This window comes from Schistocerca serialis, chromosome 12 (genome assembly GCF_023864345.2).
Source record: "Schistocerca serialis cubense isolate TAMUIC-IGC-003099 chromosome 12, iqSchSeri2.2, whole genome shotgun sequence".
In the NCBI taxonomy this organism is placed as follows: domain Eukaryota; kingdom Metazoa; phylum Arthropoda; class Insecta; order Orthoptera; family Acrididae; genus Schistocerca; species Schistocerca serialis.
The window spans coordinates 16,444,619-16,464,271 of NC_064649.1; the positions used below are offsets into that span (position 1 = coordinate 16,444,619).

The 19,653-nt window shown below is 43.0% G+C and overlaps 1 protein-coding gene across 1 annotated transcript in view; it reads left to right on the forward strand.

The window, feature by feature from the left end:
• Nucleotides 1–19,653, forward strand: part of LOC126428355 (carbonic anhydrase 6-like) — a 313,905-nt gene that overhangs the window by 264,265 nt on the left and 29,987 nt on the right. The window contains exon 8 of the mRNA XM_050090286.1: nt 11,419–11,586. Coding sequence (XP_049946243.1) covers nt 11,419–11,586 — 168 coding nt within the window. The remainder of the gene's footprint in view (nt 1–11,418; nt 11,587–19,653) is intronic.

Consider the following 19,653-nt stretch of genomic DNA (forward strand, 5'->3'; position numbering starts at 1 on the left):
GCACGTGTCACAACTTGGGGCTGATAGCAGGGATCCATCTTTCAACAAGACGGGGCCCTCCACACTTCCACAGCAGTGTTCTATGATAGTCACCTAGAGGGGACGTTCTCCAGCGCTGGATACGCAGGGTTTCGAGAGCTATCCTGGCGCTGCTCGAGTGGTCAACACGGGCACCGGACTTGACGACTTGCGACTTTTTTCTTGTGAGGTTAGATCAAGGATAGTGTTTACGCAACGGGCGAATTCCACATTCCTACATTTCCTCAAAGCATTTGACACGGTGCCACATTGTCGACTGTTAACGGAGGTACAAGCATACGAAATAGCGTCCCAGGTATGCGAGTGGCTCCAAGACGTATAGTATTGACTAATAGAACTCACTACGTTATCCTCGTCGGAGAGTGTTCATCAGAGACGAGGGCATCGTCAGGAGTACGCTAAGGAACTTGCCCCCCTTCTTGCAGCGGTGTACCGTAGGTCTCTAGAAGAGCGTAGCGTTCCAAAAGATTGGAAAAGAGCACAGGTTATACCCGTTTTCGAGAAGGGGCGTCGAACAGATGTGCAGGACTATAGACCTATATCTCTAACGTCTATCAGTTGTAGAATTTTGGAACACGTATTATGTTCGTGTAGAATGATTTTTCTGGAGACTAAAAATCTACTCTGTAGGAATCAGCATGGGTTTCGAAAAAGACGATCGTGTGAAACCCATCTCGGGCTACAGTTTAATACAGTTCCCCACAGTCGTTTAATGAACAAAGTAAGACATATGGACTATTAGACCAATTGTGTGATTGGATTGAAGAGTTCCTAGATAACAGAACGCAGCATGTCATTCTCAATGGAGAGAAGTCTTCCGAAGTAAGAGTGATTTCAGGTGTGCCGCAGGGGAGTGTCGTAGGACCGTTGCTATTCACCATATATATAAATGACCTTCACTGAGACTTTTTGCGGATGATGCTGCAATATATCGAGAGGTTCTAACAAAGGAAAATTGTACTGAAATGCAGGAGGATCTGCAACAAATTGACGCATGGCGCAGGGAATGGCAACTGCATCTCAATGGAGACAAGTGTAATGTGCTGCAAATACATAGAAACAAAGATCCTTTATCATTTAGCTACAATATAGCAGGTCAGCAACTGGAAGGAGTTAATTCCATAAAGTATCTAGGAGTAGGCATTAGGAGTGATTTAAAATGGAATGGCCATATAAAATTAATCGTCGGTAAAGCAGATGCCAGACTAAGATTCATTGGAATAATCCTAAGGAAATGCAGTCCGAAAACAAAGGAAGTAGGTTACAGTACACTGGTTCGCCCACTGCTTGAATACTGCTCACCAGTGTGGGATCCGTACCAGACAGGGTTGATAGAAGAGATAGATAAGGTCCAACGGAGAGCAGCGCGCTTCGTTACAGGATCATTTAGTAATCGCGAAAGCGTTACGGAGATGGTAGATAAACTCCAGTGGAAGACTCTGAAAGAGAGACGCTCAGTAGCTTGGTAAGGGCTTTTGTTGAAGTTTCGAGAACATACCTTCACCGAGGAGTCTAGCAGTATATTGCTCCCTCCTACGTATATCTGGCGAAGAGACCATGAGGATAAAATCAGATAGATTAGAGCCCACACAGAGGCATACAGCAATTTTTCTTTCCACGAACAATACGAGAATAGAATAGAAGGGAGAACTGATAGAGGTACTCACCCTCCGCCACACACCGTCATGTGGCTTGCTGAGTATGGATGTAGATGTAGAGTGCCCTAGGCAAGTGCGATAGGACCACTGTAGTTCTCCGTGTACACAAATGATCTGACGGACAGCATAAGCAGCAGTCTGTGGTTGTTTGCTGATGATGCTGTGGTGTACGGGGAGGTGTCGAAGTTCAGTGACTGTAGGAAGATACTAGATTGTACTGTATTGTATTGTATGCTAACTGGGGGCCTAGAAATGACGGAGAGGCTCCGTCCCCACCGCAGCCGCAGTGGTCCACAACCCCACGACCACGACGACTACCGCAGCCCACTTCACCCCTCCGCCGCCCCACACCGAACCACTCTTTCAGGGTTATTGTGCGGTTCGGCCCCCGGTTCGCCGAGACACATGGAAAACCGACTGAAAACTATCCACAGACTGGCCGGCTCACCGGACCTCGACACAAGTCCGTCGGGCGGATTCGTGCCGGAGACCAGGCGTTCCTTCCCAGTCCGGAAAGCCGTGCCGTAACCAGGCGGGCCAAGATACAAGATTACTTCACAACACTTTTATAAAATAAAAATATGGCATTTCAGTCTCTGATCGCTATTTTTTATTTCCAATGACCGGTTTCAGGCTAGCTGCCCATCTTCAGATCTGTTAGATAAAGTTAAAAATTAATTAACAAGAGAGATATAGTCACTGATTATCTTAGTTTACAAAAAGAAACTATGGAATGTATTAAATTCCGACATACCATAATTGCAGTTACAGAGTAATCTGTCACTACAGAATTATTGGTTCGCTGTCATAACTAAAGTAATTTTTAATCTGTTAAAACCTTATATCACAGTTTGGAGAAACCTGATTGGCAACAGTAAAAAGTGCCCTCTATCCATAAGAATTGTGCATATGTACTAAGATGTTATTTTTTCGCCGTACATATTAATGGCGAATATACTTCTTAATAATAAGACAATTTTTAAAGAAATAACATATGAATATTCACCCTGACACAAAGGGAGTGTGTCGGAAAGAATTGCTAAATGCTTTCAAAAAAACATCGCTGTGGCATTCCAGAATGAAGGGCAAATGGCACATAGACTAAGACATAAACCAGCAACGACAAAACAAAAGAAATACAACAATTCCGCAGTATACAAGATCAAATGTGCTGAATGTGACAGTTATTATGTAGGACAGATAGGGCGGGATTTTGAAATTCGGTACTGGGAACATTGCAGTCATAGCAATCGGACAGAATTTGGACCGCATGTAAAGGATAGAAAACATGAAGTGAGCAATATAAAAGAACAAATGGAGGTGCTACGTAAAGCTCCAAAAAGTCTCTATCTCAACCTGCTCGAAGAGATTGAAATATACGCTCATCAAAGGAAAAACCCGGATCTACTACTTAATGAGCAAAGTGATTTTATGCACAGGAGTTATTATGAGATTTTTAAAGACCTGTTTTGGGCTTGCTCTTGAATGCAACAGCATGCTCCAGTATCAACCAGCTGCAGCGGAACGGCCCTCAGTGTACTGGCGGCGAGGTGAATTGGGCGCGGCGGACGAGGACTTCGCGTGGCGCTGTGTGCATTCTGACGTAGGGAAATCCTCTCCACCACCAATCAATACAAAGAAGAATAAAGGCTCATTTTCGAAAGAATATCTATATGTTTTAACTACATTTTTAAGTTTCTTTATAAATTTTTAAATTAGTGTAAATTATTTCAGTTCATGGTCCACTCGAAAAAGATTATTCAGATGTTATTTCTTTAAAAATTGTCTTATTATTAAGAAGTAAATTCGCCATTAATATTTACGGTGCAAAAAATAACATCTTAGTACATATGCACAATTCTTATAGATAGAGGACACTTTTTATTATTACCAATCAGGTTTCTCCAAACTGTGATATAAGGTTTTAACAGATTAAAAATTACTTTAGTTATGACAGCAAACCAATAGTTCTGTAATGACAGGTTACCCTGTGACTGCAATTACGGTACGTTGGCATTTAACACATTCCAAAATTTCTTTTTGTAAACTAAGATAGTTCTGTCAGTAACTATATCTCTCTCGTTAATTACATTTTTAACTTTATCTAACAGATCTGAAGATGGGCAACTGGCCTGAAACCGGTCATTGAAAATGAAAGAATAGCGATCAAAGACTGAAATGCCATATTTTTATTTAAAGAACGATCGCAGCAATTCCAATAAGACAATCATGTCTAGTTTTGGCAATATTTTTAGTTTGTGTGATGAACGGCAGCTGGCTCTAAATGTAGAAAAATGTAAAGTAATGCAAATGAGTTGCAGAAACAAACACAGTGAGCTGCCTGACACAGACATGCCGGTCAAATGTATGGACGTGACGTTGCAGACCGATATGAAATGGAATCAGCATATAAGGACTGTAGTAGGGAAAGCGAATGGCTTATTGGGAATTTTAGGAAACTGCAGTTGATGTGTAAAGGAGGCCGAATGTAGAACACCAGCACGACCCATTGCTGAGTACTGTTGACGTGATTGGGATCCGCACAAGATCGGATTGAAGGAAGACATGGAAGCATTTCAGAGGAGTGCTCCTAGATTCGTTACTGGTACGTCCGGAAAACAGGCAAGTAATACGGAGGTGCTTCAGGGACTGAAATTAGAATCACTGAAGGGAAGGTGACGTTATTTCCGAGGAATACTGTTGAGCAAATTTAGAGAACCGCCATTTCAGGCTGAATGGGGAACGATTCTACTGCCGCTGATGTATATTTCGCGTAAGGACCACAAAGATAATGTTAGAGAGAATATGGCTGATCCGGAGGCATATAGACAGTCGTTTTCCCTCGCTCTATTTGTGGGTGGAACAGAAAAGGAAATTAGTAGTGGTACAGGGTACCCTTCGCCACGCACCATACGATGACTTGCGGAGTGTGTATGTAGATGTAAATGTAGATATGTGTTCCACCTCTATCACAGAACCTCGAAGGCTTGCAACACCGCATAGCAGCAGGTGTTCTTCCCGCCACATCTAACATACTGGGTGTACCTTCTTTTAGATGTGTGCCATTTGATGAATGTTGAATACAAACGTAGTAAAAACGACTTCTAGATTTAGTCTTTACATATTGTGTCGTTTACTACGTTGTTCTTGCCTTTTATCTGAACCGCTATTGTCAGATGTTTCATGGATTTCATAATTACCCTATACTTTACTGTTATTAAGACCGTAAGGAACGTAAGGAACTGCTAAGAACGTACAGTGTCTCTACTATGATTTGTTATCAGATTTACCACTGGTGCATTCAGTCTATAGAGTAGTTCAATAAATTTGTTAAAAAAGCAAAGTAAATGAATTTCCTACCAGGATATATTTCAACAGAGCAAACTTCGTGGGTTTTACTTCGTTTCTACTCCACGATTAATATCCAACCAGCTTTTCATAAGATTGGAAAGTACTATGAAGACTGATCACCAACTTTAAATGTTCATCAATACACTCGTATATTAGGTTGGTGCGTAAGTTCGTACGGTTTTTGTTTTGGATATTGGTATTCCGGTAGCTATGGGTTTACTCATCGATTGTCATTTTTTATTTGTAGTTCACTGTTGCTGTTTCAGGTTACGTACCGTCATTTTGTCATTTGGAGATAGTGAGTGGAGCTGTGGGTGCTAGAAAGTAGAGTACCGAGTGGAGGAATCTGAACATTTCCGACACATTCTTCTGTTTTGAGTTCAGTAGAGACGTGACAGCAGCAGAGGCAGCCAGAAACATTTGCGCCATGTATCGGGATAAAGACATTGGACAGAACACGGCAGGGAAATGACTTTCTCGTTTTCAGAAAGATCGTTCTCACATTACAGTTTCTCCACGTTGAAGATGTCCTTTGGGGTTTGATGAAGATCGTTTGACGCACTAACCCACAACGATCCACGTTACTGTACTCCAGAATTGACAGATGTGATGAACTGTGATCATTCCACCATCGTGCAACGTTTGCATGCAGTAGGGAAGGTTTAAATGTCGGGCGTGTGGGTACCGCATGCTCTAAGCCAAAACCGCAAATATCGGTGGGGGGTCATATGTGGATCTCTGCTCGCTCGTCATCAATTGGCTCGTAAACAACACCGGCCATTCCTATCACGTATCGTTACTGTTGACGAGAGGTAGTTCTTTTATGCTAATGTGAGGAAAAGAAATGAATGGATGAGCCTAAACAAAGCAGGAGGTCCGCGTACAAAGGCCTGCGTGCAACCGTAAAAGATAATGTTATACATCTGTTGGAACAACGACGGTGTGGTGTACCACAGATTTCTTCCCTGAGTTGTAACCATCACTGCTGACATTTATTGTCAACAGCGGAGACGTCTTGCGTACGTAATCCAAAAACAATGACCAGCAAGACTGCGTGAAGCGATGCTACTCCACGATAACGTCCGCCCGCATTCTGCTAGACTGACAAAAACACTTTCTGATTCGAATTTGATTGCAAAGTCAGTCATTCCGTACCCATCTCATTCACCTGATCTTGCACGCTCAGATTTTCACCTTTACGGCTCTCTTGTCGAGCAACCGTCAAGGAACTTCCTTTCGGCTCGACGAGTTCTTCGCCTCGAAACCACGTTATTTCTAGAGTCGCGGATCGAAAATTTACCCCAGCGCTACAGACTGTTGTAAATAGCGAAGGAGAATATATTATTGATGACTAAAGGCTCCGTCAGCCAGCGTTACAGACTGTTGTAAATAGTGAAGGAGATTATATTATTGATGACTAAAGGCTCTGTTAGGTATACCAGTTGTTTTATTAAACTTACGGAAAAACGCTAAGAACTTATGCACCAACCCAATTGTTGTTGTTGTTGTTGTTGTTGTGGTCTTCAGTCCTGAGACTGGTTTGATTCAGCTCTCCATGGTACTCTAGTCCTGTGCAAGCTTCTTCATCTCCCAGTACCTTCTGCAACCTACATCCTTCTGACTCTGTGTAGTGTATTCATCTCTTGGTCTCCCTCTATGATCTTTACCCTCCACGCTGCCCTCCAATACTAAATTGGTGATCCCTTGATGCCTCAGAATATGTCCTACCAACCGATCCCTTCTTCTAGTCAAGTTGTGTCACAAATTTCTGATCTCTCCAACTCTATTCAGTACCGCCTCATTAGTTATTTGATCTACCCATCTAAACTTCAGCATTCTTCTGTAGCACCACATTTCGAAAGCTTCTATTCTCTTCTTGTCCAAACTATATATCGTACACATTGCACTTCCATACATGGCTACACTCCATACGAATACTTTCAGAAATGACTTCCTGACACTTAACTCTATACTCGATGTTAACAAATTTCTCTTCCTCAGAAACGCTTTCCTTGCCATTTCCAGTCTACATTTTATATCCTCTCTACTTCGACCATCATTAGTTACAAAATTATTAAGGCTTTCGTGGCCACTTGTTGACAAACTGCCTATTGGCTTCTGTATCGGTTCTTCGGTGGTGAACTGGCACCGGCAGTGGAGGGTGAAGCTTTGACAATGCCAGCCACGCGTGCTGGCGAAACGTCAGTAAAATCATTAGATGAACGTCGGCAGAAGAACGCGATACAGAAGCAGTTTGTCATCATCAGTTATTTTGCTCCCCAAATAGCAAAACTCCTTTACTACTTTAAGTGTCTCATTTCCTAATCTGATTCCCTCAGCATCACCAGACTTAATTCGACTACATTCCATTATCCTCGTTTTGCTTTTGTTGATGTTCATCTTATATCGTCCTTTCAAGACACTGTCCATTCCGTTCAACTGCTCTTCCAAGTCCTTTGTTGTCTCTGATAGAATTACAATGTCATCGGCGAACTTCAAAGTTTTTATTTCTTCTCCATGGATTTTAATTCCTACTCCGAATTTTTCTTTTGCTTCCTTTACTGCTTGCTCAATATACAGATTGAATAACATCGGGGAGAGGCTACAACCCTGTCTCACTCCTTTCCCAACCACTGTTTCTCTTTCATGCCCTTCGACTCCTATAACTGCCATCTGGTTTCTGTACAAATTGTAAATAGCCTTTCGCTCCCTGTATTTTACCCCTGCCACCTTTAGAATTTGAGAGAGAGTATTCCAGTCAACATTGTCAAAAGCTTTCTCTAAGTCTACAAATGCTAGAAACGTAGGTTTGCCTTTCCTTAATCTATTTTCTAAGATAAGTCGTAGGGTCCGTATTGCCTCACGTGTTCCAACATTTCTACGGAATCCAAACTGAACTTCCCCGAGGTCGGCTTTTACCAGATTTTCCAACCCAATAGTTGTCCACATGACAACATCCAAACTGGAATGTAAATCAATCACAACTGTAATCAAACAACTCGTACTGGGTGTTAACCCTTTGTGGCGATATATCTGACACTTAGGTAATTTTATATATAACATTGTCGGAGAAAAGCGATCTTACGGTGACAAAATTATTTAAAAGCAGTCTTGGACGCAGCCGGTGTTAACTTCTGACCGGTTTCGGCATGTGTCAAGCACCAAATGAAACTGTATGGTTGCAGAGACCATTGGAAGAGTGAAACGTCTATGACGTGTATATGCTAACTGAAGGAACGAATGAAAATGTGTACCAGTGCCAGGATTTGAAACCAGGTCTCCTGCTCGCGAGGCACGAGCGCTGCGCTAACCAGTACGCCACGCTGGCACAGCGGCTTTCCACAGGCATAAGTACTAGCTCTGAATGAACAATTAAATTTTTTTAGAAATATTTGTAATTACTAATTATTTGGCACACTTAAAATTTCTATTATTAAATACATAGTCTAGTACTCTTTACTGTGTTTGTTTCTGCATTCATTTATTAAATAACAATCAAAATTAATAGAAATTCACTTGTCAAGAAAAATTGTAAACCCTTTGGAATGTGGTTATTACCGTAGAGTGAAGTAGTACTAAGCATGATCTGGTGTAATCGTATTTCTTGTATCTTGGGCAAACAACGTAATTTAGGCTTAGTTAATGTGTAAATTCAAAGACTGTATCGTGACAAAATATATTAACGTAACAACAAAAACTCTGCAACAACAATCTTCAAATTTATTTAAAGCAATTCAACCATCAGCACCCTAACTGTGGTCATCTTCAGACCAATGAGTAAGAATGGTGGTAAATTAAGAGTGATTTACCACCAGAAGGATGTTCTTACTCATTGGTCTGAAGATGACCACAGTTGTGGTCGAAACCGGTCACCAGAATAAATAACTTGTGATCAAGACTGTTTCTGATAGTAAATATTTGTAACTACATTGATCACTGTTCACTCCCACAATGTATTGAAACGTAATTAATTTAACATATTATGTATTAAATTATATGAAAGTTTTCAGAAAAGCAGCTGACATAATGAAACTTCCTGGCAGATGAAAACTGTGTGCCGGACCGTGACTCGAACTCGGGACCTTTGCCTTTCGCGGACAAATGCTCCACCAACTGAGCTATCCAAGCACGACTCACGCCCCATCCTCACAACTTTACTTCTGCCAGTACCTCGTCTCCTACATTCCGAAATTTACAGAAGCTCTCCTGCGAACCTTGCACAACTAGCACTCCTGAAAGAGTGACATGGCTTAGCCACGGCCTAGGGAATGTTTCCAGAATGAGATTTTCATATCAGCGCACACTCCGTTGCAGAGTGAAAATCTCCATCCAGCTGACATAAAACTGACCTGTCCAAAATTCGAAAAATAATACTGGTATCGACAACTACTGTTGAGGAACAGTAATGCTAGAGGAGGATGTCCCGTTACAAGCTTATGCAATGTTGTTCGAGTTTAGTGATAATACCAAGTTGGCTGAGGCGTCAACGAGAATTTGGATTGAGGAAGGAGGCGTACTCTGTGCAGTCGTCCAAAGCCACTGTGACAGGATGGCGTAGGAGGCAACACATCTGCCTAGTCAGCTAAAGACCTGGGCTCAAATCCTGGCCTCGGTGCAAATTTTAATTTCCAGAATGAGATTTTCACTCTGCAGCGGAGTGTGCGCTGATATGTAACTTCCTGGCAGATTAAAACTGTGTGCCGGACCGAGACCCGAACTCGGGACCTTTGCCTATCGCGGGCAAGTGCTCTACCATCTGATCTACCCAAGCACAACTCACTCCCCGTCCTCACAGCTTTACTTCTGCCAGTATCTCGTCTCCTACCTTCCAAACTTAAGAGAAGCTCTCCGGAGAACCTTGCAGAACTAGCTTGGAAGGTAGAAGACGAGCTCTACTTCTGCCAGTATCTCGTATCCTACCTTCCAAGCTTTACAGCAGCTCTCCTGACAAGGGAACCTCCCCATCGCACCCCCCTCACATTTAGTTATAAGTTGGCACAGTGGATAAGCCTTGAAAAACTGAACACAGATCAATCGAGATAACAGGAAGAAGTTGTGTGGAACTATGAAAAAAATAAGCAAAATATACAAACTGAGTAGTCCATGCGCAAGATATGCAACATCTAGGAGAATGTGAGCTCAGGAGCGCCGTGGTCCCGTGGTTAGTGTGAGCAGCTACGGAACGAGTGGTCCTTGGTTCAAGTCTTCCCTCGAGTGGAAAGTTTGGTTTCTTTATTTTCGCAAAGTTATGGTATGTCCGTTCGTTCATTGACGTCTCTGTTCACTGTAATAAGTTTAGTGTCTGTGTTTTGCGACCGCACCCCAAAACCGTGCGATTAGTAGACGAAAGGACGTGCCTCTCCAGTGGGAACCGAAAACATTTGATCGCAAGGTCATAGGTCAACAGATTCCTCCACAGGAAAACACGTCTCATACGTATATTCTATATGATACTGGTGACGGCATGTGCGTCACATGACAGGAATTTGTTGTCGACCGACCTAACTTGTACACTTGGCGAATGGGTGAAAAGATTCTTCTACCTTGCCCGATTTAGGTTTTCTTGTGGATGCGATAATCACTCCCAAAAAGTGATGAAAACATAAGAGTTTGTCACATAAACTGCAAAAAATGAAATTAACAGTTTCACAGTCGCACAGTTTTCACTGTGCTCTGTCAAAACATGTTTTTAACGTTTTCAAATTTTTCCGTGTGTAGACCGTCAAACGCTGCATATGTCCAAGCAAATCTGAACATGTCCTGAAATTTTGGAGATCGAAGTTGATTATGTGTGAGTGACTGAACTTTGATAATTGTCTGAAAATAAAAAAAATAAACTTTCCCCTCGAGGGAAGACTTGAACCAAGGATGTCTCGTTTCGCAGCTGCTCAGGCTAACCCCGGGACCACGGCGCTCCCGAGCTCGCACTGTGTTTGATGTTGCCTATCTTTCGCATGGACTACTCAGTTTGTATATTTCGCTTGTTTTTTTCATACTTCTACACGACTTCTTCCTGTTTTCTCGATTGATCTGTGTTCAGTTTTCCAAGGCCTATCCACTGTGCCAACTTATAACTAAATCTGAGGGGGGTGCGGTGGGGAGGTTTCCTTGTGAGAACCTTGCAGAACTAGCTTGGAAAGTAGAAGACGAGATACAGGCAGAAGTAAAGCTGTGAGGAGCGGCCGTGAGTCGTGCTTGGGTAGCGCAGATGGTAGAGCACTTGCCCGGGAGAGGCAAAGGTCCCAAGTTCGAGTTTCGGTCCAGCACACAGTTTTAATCTGCTAGGGGGAGGTTTCAAATTTTCGTTTATTTGTTTATGTGCATATGTACGCGAGTCACGCACGTTGGAAAAGGTCGCGTCTGGTTGCAGAGCAGGAGCTGTGGAGCGAACACAGCGACGCGTGTGCCGGGAAGTACCAGTCGCCTATCCGCATCATCAGCCACCGGGCGCAGAGGCTGCCCATCCCGGCGCTCGAGATGGTCGGCTTCCACAACCTGCTGCCCGGGCCCGTCGTCGCCACCAACACCGGACACTCGGGTGAGTCGTCTCTCAAAAAATGGTTCAAATGGCTCTGAGCACTATGGGACTTACCATCTGAGGTCATCAGTCCCCTAGAACTCAGAACTACTTAAACCTGACTAACCTAAGGACATCACAAACATCCATGCCCGAGGCAGGATTGGAACCTGCGACCGTAGCGGTCGCGCGGTTCCAGACTGAAGCGCCTAGAACCGCTCGGCCACTCCGGCCGGGTCGTAACGTCATCAATATGTGTTCTTTGAGCCATTTTCAACACACTGTCACCATTAGCAAGTCTGAAAACGTCTACACACTTACTCGGTGCACCATACTCTGACATACACCAACACACCTCTGCGTATGTGGACTGCTGCCAGCGCCACCGTGCGACGACCGCACGGTCATACCCCGAGGTGATTTAAACCCGCAAACCGCCCACCATGTATCAGCATCAGCCTTAATTTATGAGCATGAGTGTAGCTCTAACTACCAGTCCGAATTCAAAGTCTGTTAATTCCCGTCGTGCGGCCATAACCACGTCGGAAACCTTTTCGCATGAATCACCTGAGCACAAGTGACAGCCCTGGCAATGCACTGCCCTTTTATACCTTGTGCACGCGACACTACTACCAAGTGCATATCGCTATCCCGTGACTTTTTGTCACCTCAGTGTAGATATCCTATTACTATGCTACTGCAAATTAAATTTTAAGATATCCTGAAATATTAACAGCCATCGACGTACTGCTTAGTCATACATTGGCTATGTAGTTTTTCTTTCAAAAACCGTGTACTGTCGCCCGGGATTAGCCGAGTGGTCTAAAGGCGCTGCAGTCATGGACAGTGCGGCTGGTCCTGGCGGAGTTTCGAGTCCTCCCTCGGGCACGGGTGTGTGTGTTTGTCGTTAGGATCATTTAGGGTAAGTAGTGTGTAAACTTTGGGACTGATGACCTTAGCAGTTAAGTCCAGTAAGATTTCACACACATTTGAACACACCGTGTACTGTCGCTGTCTCAGAGAACGCCAATTGTGCTCTGATTGTCGCGCTGTTAATTCTTGCTGTGCAGAAATTAGGAAAACATTACAAATAAAATTTTTGGGACAAAAATAAAAAATGTAATACTCTTCATTTGGACTGCGTCCATTGTTGTATGCCGCAAATGAGGTCTCACACGAGCCAGAGTGGCCAGCGTGGAAAAAAAAAACATGGAAAACAGTAATTTTTCGCAGCATCGAGCACACCGTACAAACGCTGCGTTTCTTAAGCTGTTGCCGTGCCACTGCAATCTGAACCCAACATAATTTATCTGCATTCAAGATGACGAATTTGACGCGAGAAACGATAAGACGTTTAAGCTGCCGGACGTACTGCAAGTAATACAGCAAGCTTTGTTACACGTCTGTGGAGGACGGTGACACGATGCAGAACAGAATATAACAGGAGAAACTGTGGTCGTTGGGCGGCTGCGTGGATTCCGCTGTTGATAGACTCGTTATCAACGTAGCAAATGACAGGTTCGGTACTGAACTGCATCCCTCGTATTCCAATATTGAAGGGGTTCAGAGATTCCCAGACGACTGAGTGTAAGTAATACCTTCAGTGGCTTGAATATCCGGTGAAGTCCCTGCAACACGACACGTTTTTACTTCACGCACTACTCGTACAGAAAATATACCCTGTGTTTAAGTTAGGAATTTTCATCACTCTTGTTTTTAATTACATTGCTATGTTAGCTAAGAACGACAAGGTGTTATGTTCTCTGCTTGGTCCCCTAAGAAGTGTATTGCCGAGGTTTTGCGTAAATTACAGTACTGACCATTACAATTGCAACACCAAGATGACGTGCTACAGACGCGAAGTTTAACCGACAGGAAGAAGATGCTGTGATATGCAAATGATTAGCTTTTCAGAGCATTCACACAAGGTTGGCGCCGGTGGCGACACCTACAACGTGCTGACATGAGGAAAGTATCCAACCGATTTCTCGTACACAAACAGCAGTTGACCGGCGTTGCCTGGTGAAACGTTGTTGTGATGCCTCGTGTCAGGAAGAGAAATGCTTACAATCACGTTTCCGACTTTGATAAAGGTCGGATTGTAGCCTATCGCGATTGCGGTTTATCGTATCGCGACATTGCTGCTCGCGTTGGTCGACATCCAATGACTGTTAGCAGAATATGGAATCGGTGGGTTCAGGAGGGTAATACGGAACGCCGTGCTGGATACCAACGGGCTCGTATCACTAGCAGTCGAGATGACAGACATCTTATCCGCATCGCTGTAACGGATCGTGCAGCCACGTCTCGATCCCTGACTCAACAGATGGGGACATTTGCTAGACAACCATCTGCACGAACAGTTCGACGACGTTTGCAGCAGCATGGACTATTAGCTCGGAGACCATGGCTGCAATTACCCTTGACGCTGCATCACAGACAGGAGCGCCTGCAATAATGTACTCAATGACGAACCTGGGTGCAGGAATTGAAAAAAACGTCATTTTTTCGGATGAATCCAGCTTCTGTTTACAGCATCATGATGGTCGCATCCGTGTTTGGGGACATCGCGGTGAACGCACATTGGAAGCGTGTATTCGTCGTCGCCATACTGGCGTATCATACGGCGTGCTGGTACGGGGTGCCATTGGTTACACGTCTCGGTCACCTCTTGTTCGCATTGACGGCACTCTGAACAGTGCACGTTACATTTCCGATGTGTTACGACCTGTGGCTCTAACCCTCATTAGATCCCTGCGAAACCCTACATTTCAGCAGGATAATGCACGACCGCATGTTGCAAGTCCTGTACGGGCCTTTCTGGATACAGAAAATGTTCGACTGCTGCCCTGGCCAGCACATTCTCCAGATGTCTCACCAATTGAAAACGTCTGGTCAATGGTGGCCGAGCAACTGGTTCGTCACAATACGCCAGTCACTACTCTTGATGAACTGTGGTATCGTGTTGAAGCTGCATGGGCGGCTGTACCTGTACACGCCATCTAAGCTCTGTTTGACTCAATGCCCAGGCGTATCAAGGCCGTTATTACGGCCAGAGGTGGTATTTATGCACCCAAATGTAATCACATGTCAGTTCTAGTATAATATGTTTGTCCAATGAATACCCGTTTATCATCTGCATTTCTTCTTGGTGTAACAATTTTAATGGCCAGTAGTGTAGTATATTAATTACAAACAAGAGAGATGAAAATTCCCAACTTAAACACGGGGTAACTTTTCTGAGCGACCTGTGTGTGATGCAAAAGCATACTTCAGGAATTTCACCGTAACGTTGAAAACTGAACACACTGTAGGCATTAATTACAGGCAGTCGTCTGGTAATCTTTTAGCTTCTTCCTTATCCGAATCCGAGAAAAACATTTCAGTTCTGGAACTGTCATTTGCTACGTTGATAACGAGTCGATCAACAACAAAATCCACGAAGACACACAGACGCTGCAGTTTCTCCTCTTCTTTTATGACGAGCCGTTCTATAACCCGCCAGTGTTCGGCAACAGCCTGTGAAAAACCAGCGTGCGTTAGTCTGGCAGCTTAATAGTCTTGTCACTTCCGACGATAATACCCTTAACTTGGCTCCAGGTCACTTCTGTTGGGTTCATACTGTAATGGCAAATGTAAAATGCAGCGTTGGTACGGCGTACTCGATGCTGTGAAAAATGATTGTTTTTCATGTTTCTACGACACGTTTCTACATCTGCGGTATAAAACAGTGGACACAGTCGAAATAAAGAGTATTTAGTTTTTCATTTTTGCATTAGAAATTAAATTGTTATGTTTTTATAATTTAAGCAACCTTCATTAACTATGTTTCATGGAATATTGAAAATTAATAATTTATGTTTGAAATGAAAACACCAGTTTCGCTTGGAATATGTAATTAGAAACAAGAAGACGTACATTATTCATAAAAAAATTATGATGAATGTTGAAAAATATATCGGCTCAACTACTTGTTTATAGTGTAAAACAATAAGATTGGCGCGTTTCGGAAGTCAAGCTTCCATCATCAAAATTATAAAAAGTAACAGAACCTGTTAAAACTCGCTTAGTGCATGTTCCATTTTAGCGAGTTTTAACAGGTTCTTTTACTTTTTATTATTCTGATGATGGAAGCTTGACTTCCGAAACGCGTCAATCTTAGTGTTTTACCCTATAAACAAGTGGTTGAGCCGATATATTTTTAAACATCGACATTCACAACCACGACCTCTCATCCAGTATGGATAAAATCAAAATTATGATGAATTTTACAGTAAGAGATGCAGATATTTGAAACTGAACGAAAAAGATGATGGTCAAGGCGAGACTTGAACCAGTGATCCGTGAACTGCACCAGATTATCTGTCTATTACTCTACTCATTCCGCTATACATCCGAAGTTTAGTTGTATCTCAACTGTATCAAATACTGTACCTCGGAAAACTTCAGAGCCCATTTTGTCTGTAATTTTTTCAAAAACATCAGGAACCACCTGTTTTTTGCACTTTTTAACTGTGTTACATCCGCGCGTTTCATTACGGGACAGTAAGCAGCCTCAGCGGGTTTCTTACTGCGTATTAACAGAGCGACAATCAGAGCACAACAGTAAAGAGGCTGTGACTGTACACGATTTTTGAAATAAAAGGTACACAGCTAAAGTGTGATTAAGAAAAACGTCGATGTCTGTCAATAGATTAGAATATCTTACAGATTCATTTAACGTAACATAGTAACAAGGTATCTAACACATAAATAGGACCTACTTCCAAGAGCGTAACAATAGCAGTGTACGTGTGATACGGCTTCTGACCAATCATCGCATCTGTGTTTGTTTACATCAGGTTTATTCTTATGATGAACAGAGTATAATCAATAGATGTGCTCAGGTAGCCAAGGAACGATGAAACTTTTTTAACACAGCTCCTAAAGGCTTATTTGTTGGTAGAACTCATGGGCAACAGCTTCCCAAAGTTTCTATGATGAAATTGCATCCGAAGTTTCTGAAAAATAATGAAACGTGTGACATGACAGTGTTGGCACATTTACTTTTTGAACCAGCACTTCAACACTAGCCCCGTGAACAACGTGTAAGGTTCAGGCAAATCCCACACCTTCCATGAAAACCCTGACATGATAGCAAATCCGGCAATATGTCGCATAGCAGACTAACACAAGAACGCCTAAATGCATGTCATACCTTCCCACCGTGAAGCAGACGCAGCTCCGAGGGGAGAAACGAGAACAGAAGCCGAGAACAGAGCCGTGTAGGCTAGAAGGCCCTACGATAAGAAGAGTGGGACAATGGGGCACCCACATCACTGGCCGACCGCCGGGAGAACCACCCCCCAGCCCATGTTAAAAGATAGAGCCCTCCAGAAGAACAGTATAGATCTTACGGTAACACTAAAAGGGCCACACCAGCTGCAAGTTTTAGCGTGAGACTATACGCTCTGTTACGTAACAAACATTAAAAACATTGCCCCACCATGAAAAGTGTAACGTTTCTCATTGGATGGACAGAATTTTTGTAGGTGGAGCTTAAGGTTAACATTGAGATGCTGATTGGTCAGTTGAAAACACAGCCAGATACCTTTTTCTTAAACCAACTTCAGTAAACAGTAGTAAGGATAAGTTCGAGAGAGTTGCTACAGAGACGACGAGGTGAGCGGAGCTGTGCTGTCCACCACCCCCTGACGAACACCGACAAGGTAATGAACGCACGCAATGCCGCATAAGAGCGCGTAAGGCTTCACTCAGAACTGCAGAAGTCTCATCTGTTACATCCCCTTTTTACGTAATACTAGTGTCGATCGTCAATTAAACTTCGTGGTATTCACATTTGCTACTTGAAGTTAAACTCTGAAACGCGATGATTTTTCTGTTATATAATTATTGAAAAACCACATCAGCCACTGTAATTTACAACAAGTTAAATAAGTAATTAAAGATAATTGAGGCTCACTGTAGACCATTTTTGATAGTTTTCGTTTATGAAACTTAATTTAAACCTAGATTATAGATGTGATATGGCATAGGTCATCCTTTGATCCATTATAGAACTTGGAAACCCATTCAGGGAATCTTCGTTCACATTTTTGTTGAACGCACTTGGTTTTTATCACCCTGTATTAAAATATTTCCTTTTATCAATAGTATAATTTATAAACAATGTTTTTTGAGTAGAATAAAAATTCCAATGGTAAACTTAACTGTTTTTTCGACGTTATTTCACCAGGTAACTAAAAATAGGAAAGCCTTGAACCCCTTCCACTAAATTTAGTTAGTATTAAGATTCTTTTACAGGGAGTGCAGTGGAGCTGACGCTGAAATCATTAAGTATTTGGTTATATCATCGCTAGTCTCACTGAACTCTTCTGAACTCTACATGTCATGTGTGGTCTGGTGTCTCCTTACCAGCAACAGGTCCCAGGTTCAAACTAGTCAATTCCCTAAAAAACACGCTCAGAGCGTCGTTGCGCGAAAGTGGTAGGGAGACACGACTTAGAGCAGACGGACACCACGCAGAATGTTAGAAACGATTCCGTGCTTTACCTTCAAGTAAAAGTGCACAGCATACGTCTAGCAGGCTGTGACATGTACTCTTTGGTTTTATAGATCATCTGTGACTGTGTTCCGTATCTTGGAACCAATAACAAATAACTTGCCTCGTTCACAGAGAAGCACTTCTTGTTTTACGCAAGTGTTCGATCCTTTCACCATTCAATAATGCCGAGACTTATCCACTGTAAGTGACATGAAAAGAGCAGTATGGGCTACATATTTCCACATGGTGTCAACAGATGAATATCTCATTCATCTGTGCCACCTTAGCTCGTGTAAACGTGTACAGGCTCTTAGGCATAACATCCACTACATTCACAAGGCGAGGCTTCTAAATTGTATTCAGCACGTTTTCAAGCCCACTTATAGGTTTATAGCCGATCCTGAACGTCCAGAAAACGTATGTTCATGGAAAAACCCAGAATCGAAAGGAGTCTCTAAATTCAATCATTTGGGAACGATGCCCTAGAACCACATTTTCATCTGCTACAGTTTAATTCCTACTTATGATGCAGTTCTTGTATTTAATGGCGGGAAAGTGGGTAGAGTGGAAATATTAGAGAGAACAGGCTCTAAGATAGGAAATTTTCCTCACGAAATCGTGAGAAAAATAGTTTTAAAGCGCCTGTCTGAAGCTGAAAAGTCAGTTGAAGACCTGGTAACGGAAAGAAGGCTGAAAACAAGGAAATCATAACAAAAGCCTTTAATGGAAAGAGGAGCGTGAGTATAAATCTGGGACCTTCTGAAGAGCTGATAAGAAAACACGTTAGGTTGAACTTGAAATAGCATTTCCTGAAAATTGCGTTTTCTCTCAGAATCTATGAAGGCTAGAATTATGCCATTTTGTACACTTATATCTGCACTGAAGCGCCAGAGAAACTGATACAGGCATGCGTATTCAAATACAGAGGTATTTAAAGAGACAGAATTCGACGCTGCGGTCGGCAACACCTATACAACTACTCTCTGGCGCAGTTGTTAGATCGGTTACTGCTGCTACAACGGCAGGTTATCAAGGTGAGGTTGAACGAGGTGTTATACGGCGAACGAGAGATGGGACACAGCATTTCCGAGGTAGCGGTGAAGTGTGGATTTTCCCGTACGACCATTTCATGAGTGTACCGTGAATATCAGGAATCCGGTAAAATATCAAATCTCCCACATCGCAGAGGCCGGAAAATGATCCTGCAAGACGGGACCAACGACGAGTAGGGAGAATCGTTGGACGTGGCAGAACTGCAACCCTTCCGCAGATTGCTGCAGATTTCAATGCTGGGTCATCAACAAGTGTCAGCGTAGGAAACATTCAACGAAATATCGTCGATATGGGCTTTCGAAGACCCTTGATGACTGCACAAGTCAAAGCTTTACGCCTCGCCTGGGCCCGTCAACACCGACATTGGACTGTCGATGACTGCAAACATCTTGCCTGGTCGGACGAATCTGTTTTAAGTTGTACCGATCGGATGGACGTGTAAGGCTATGGAGACAATCTCATGAATCCATGGACCCTGCTTGTCATTAGGG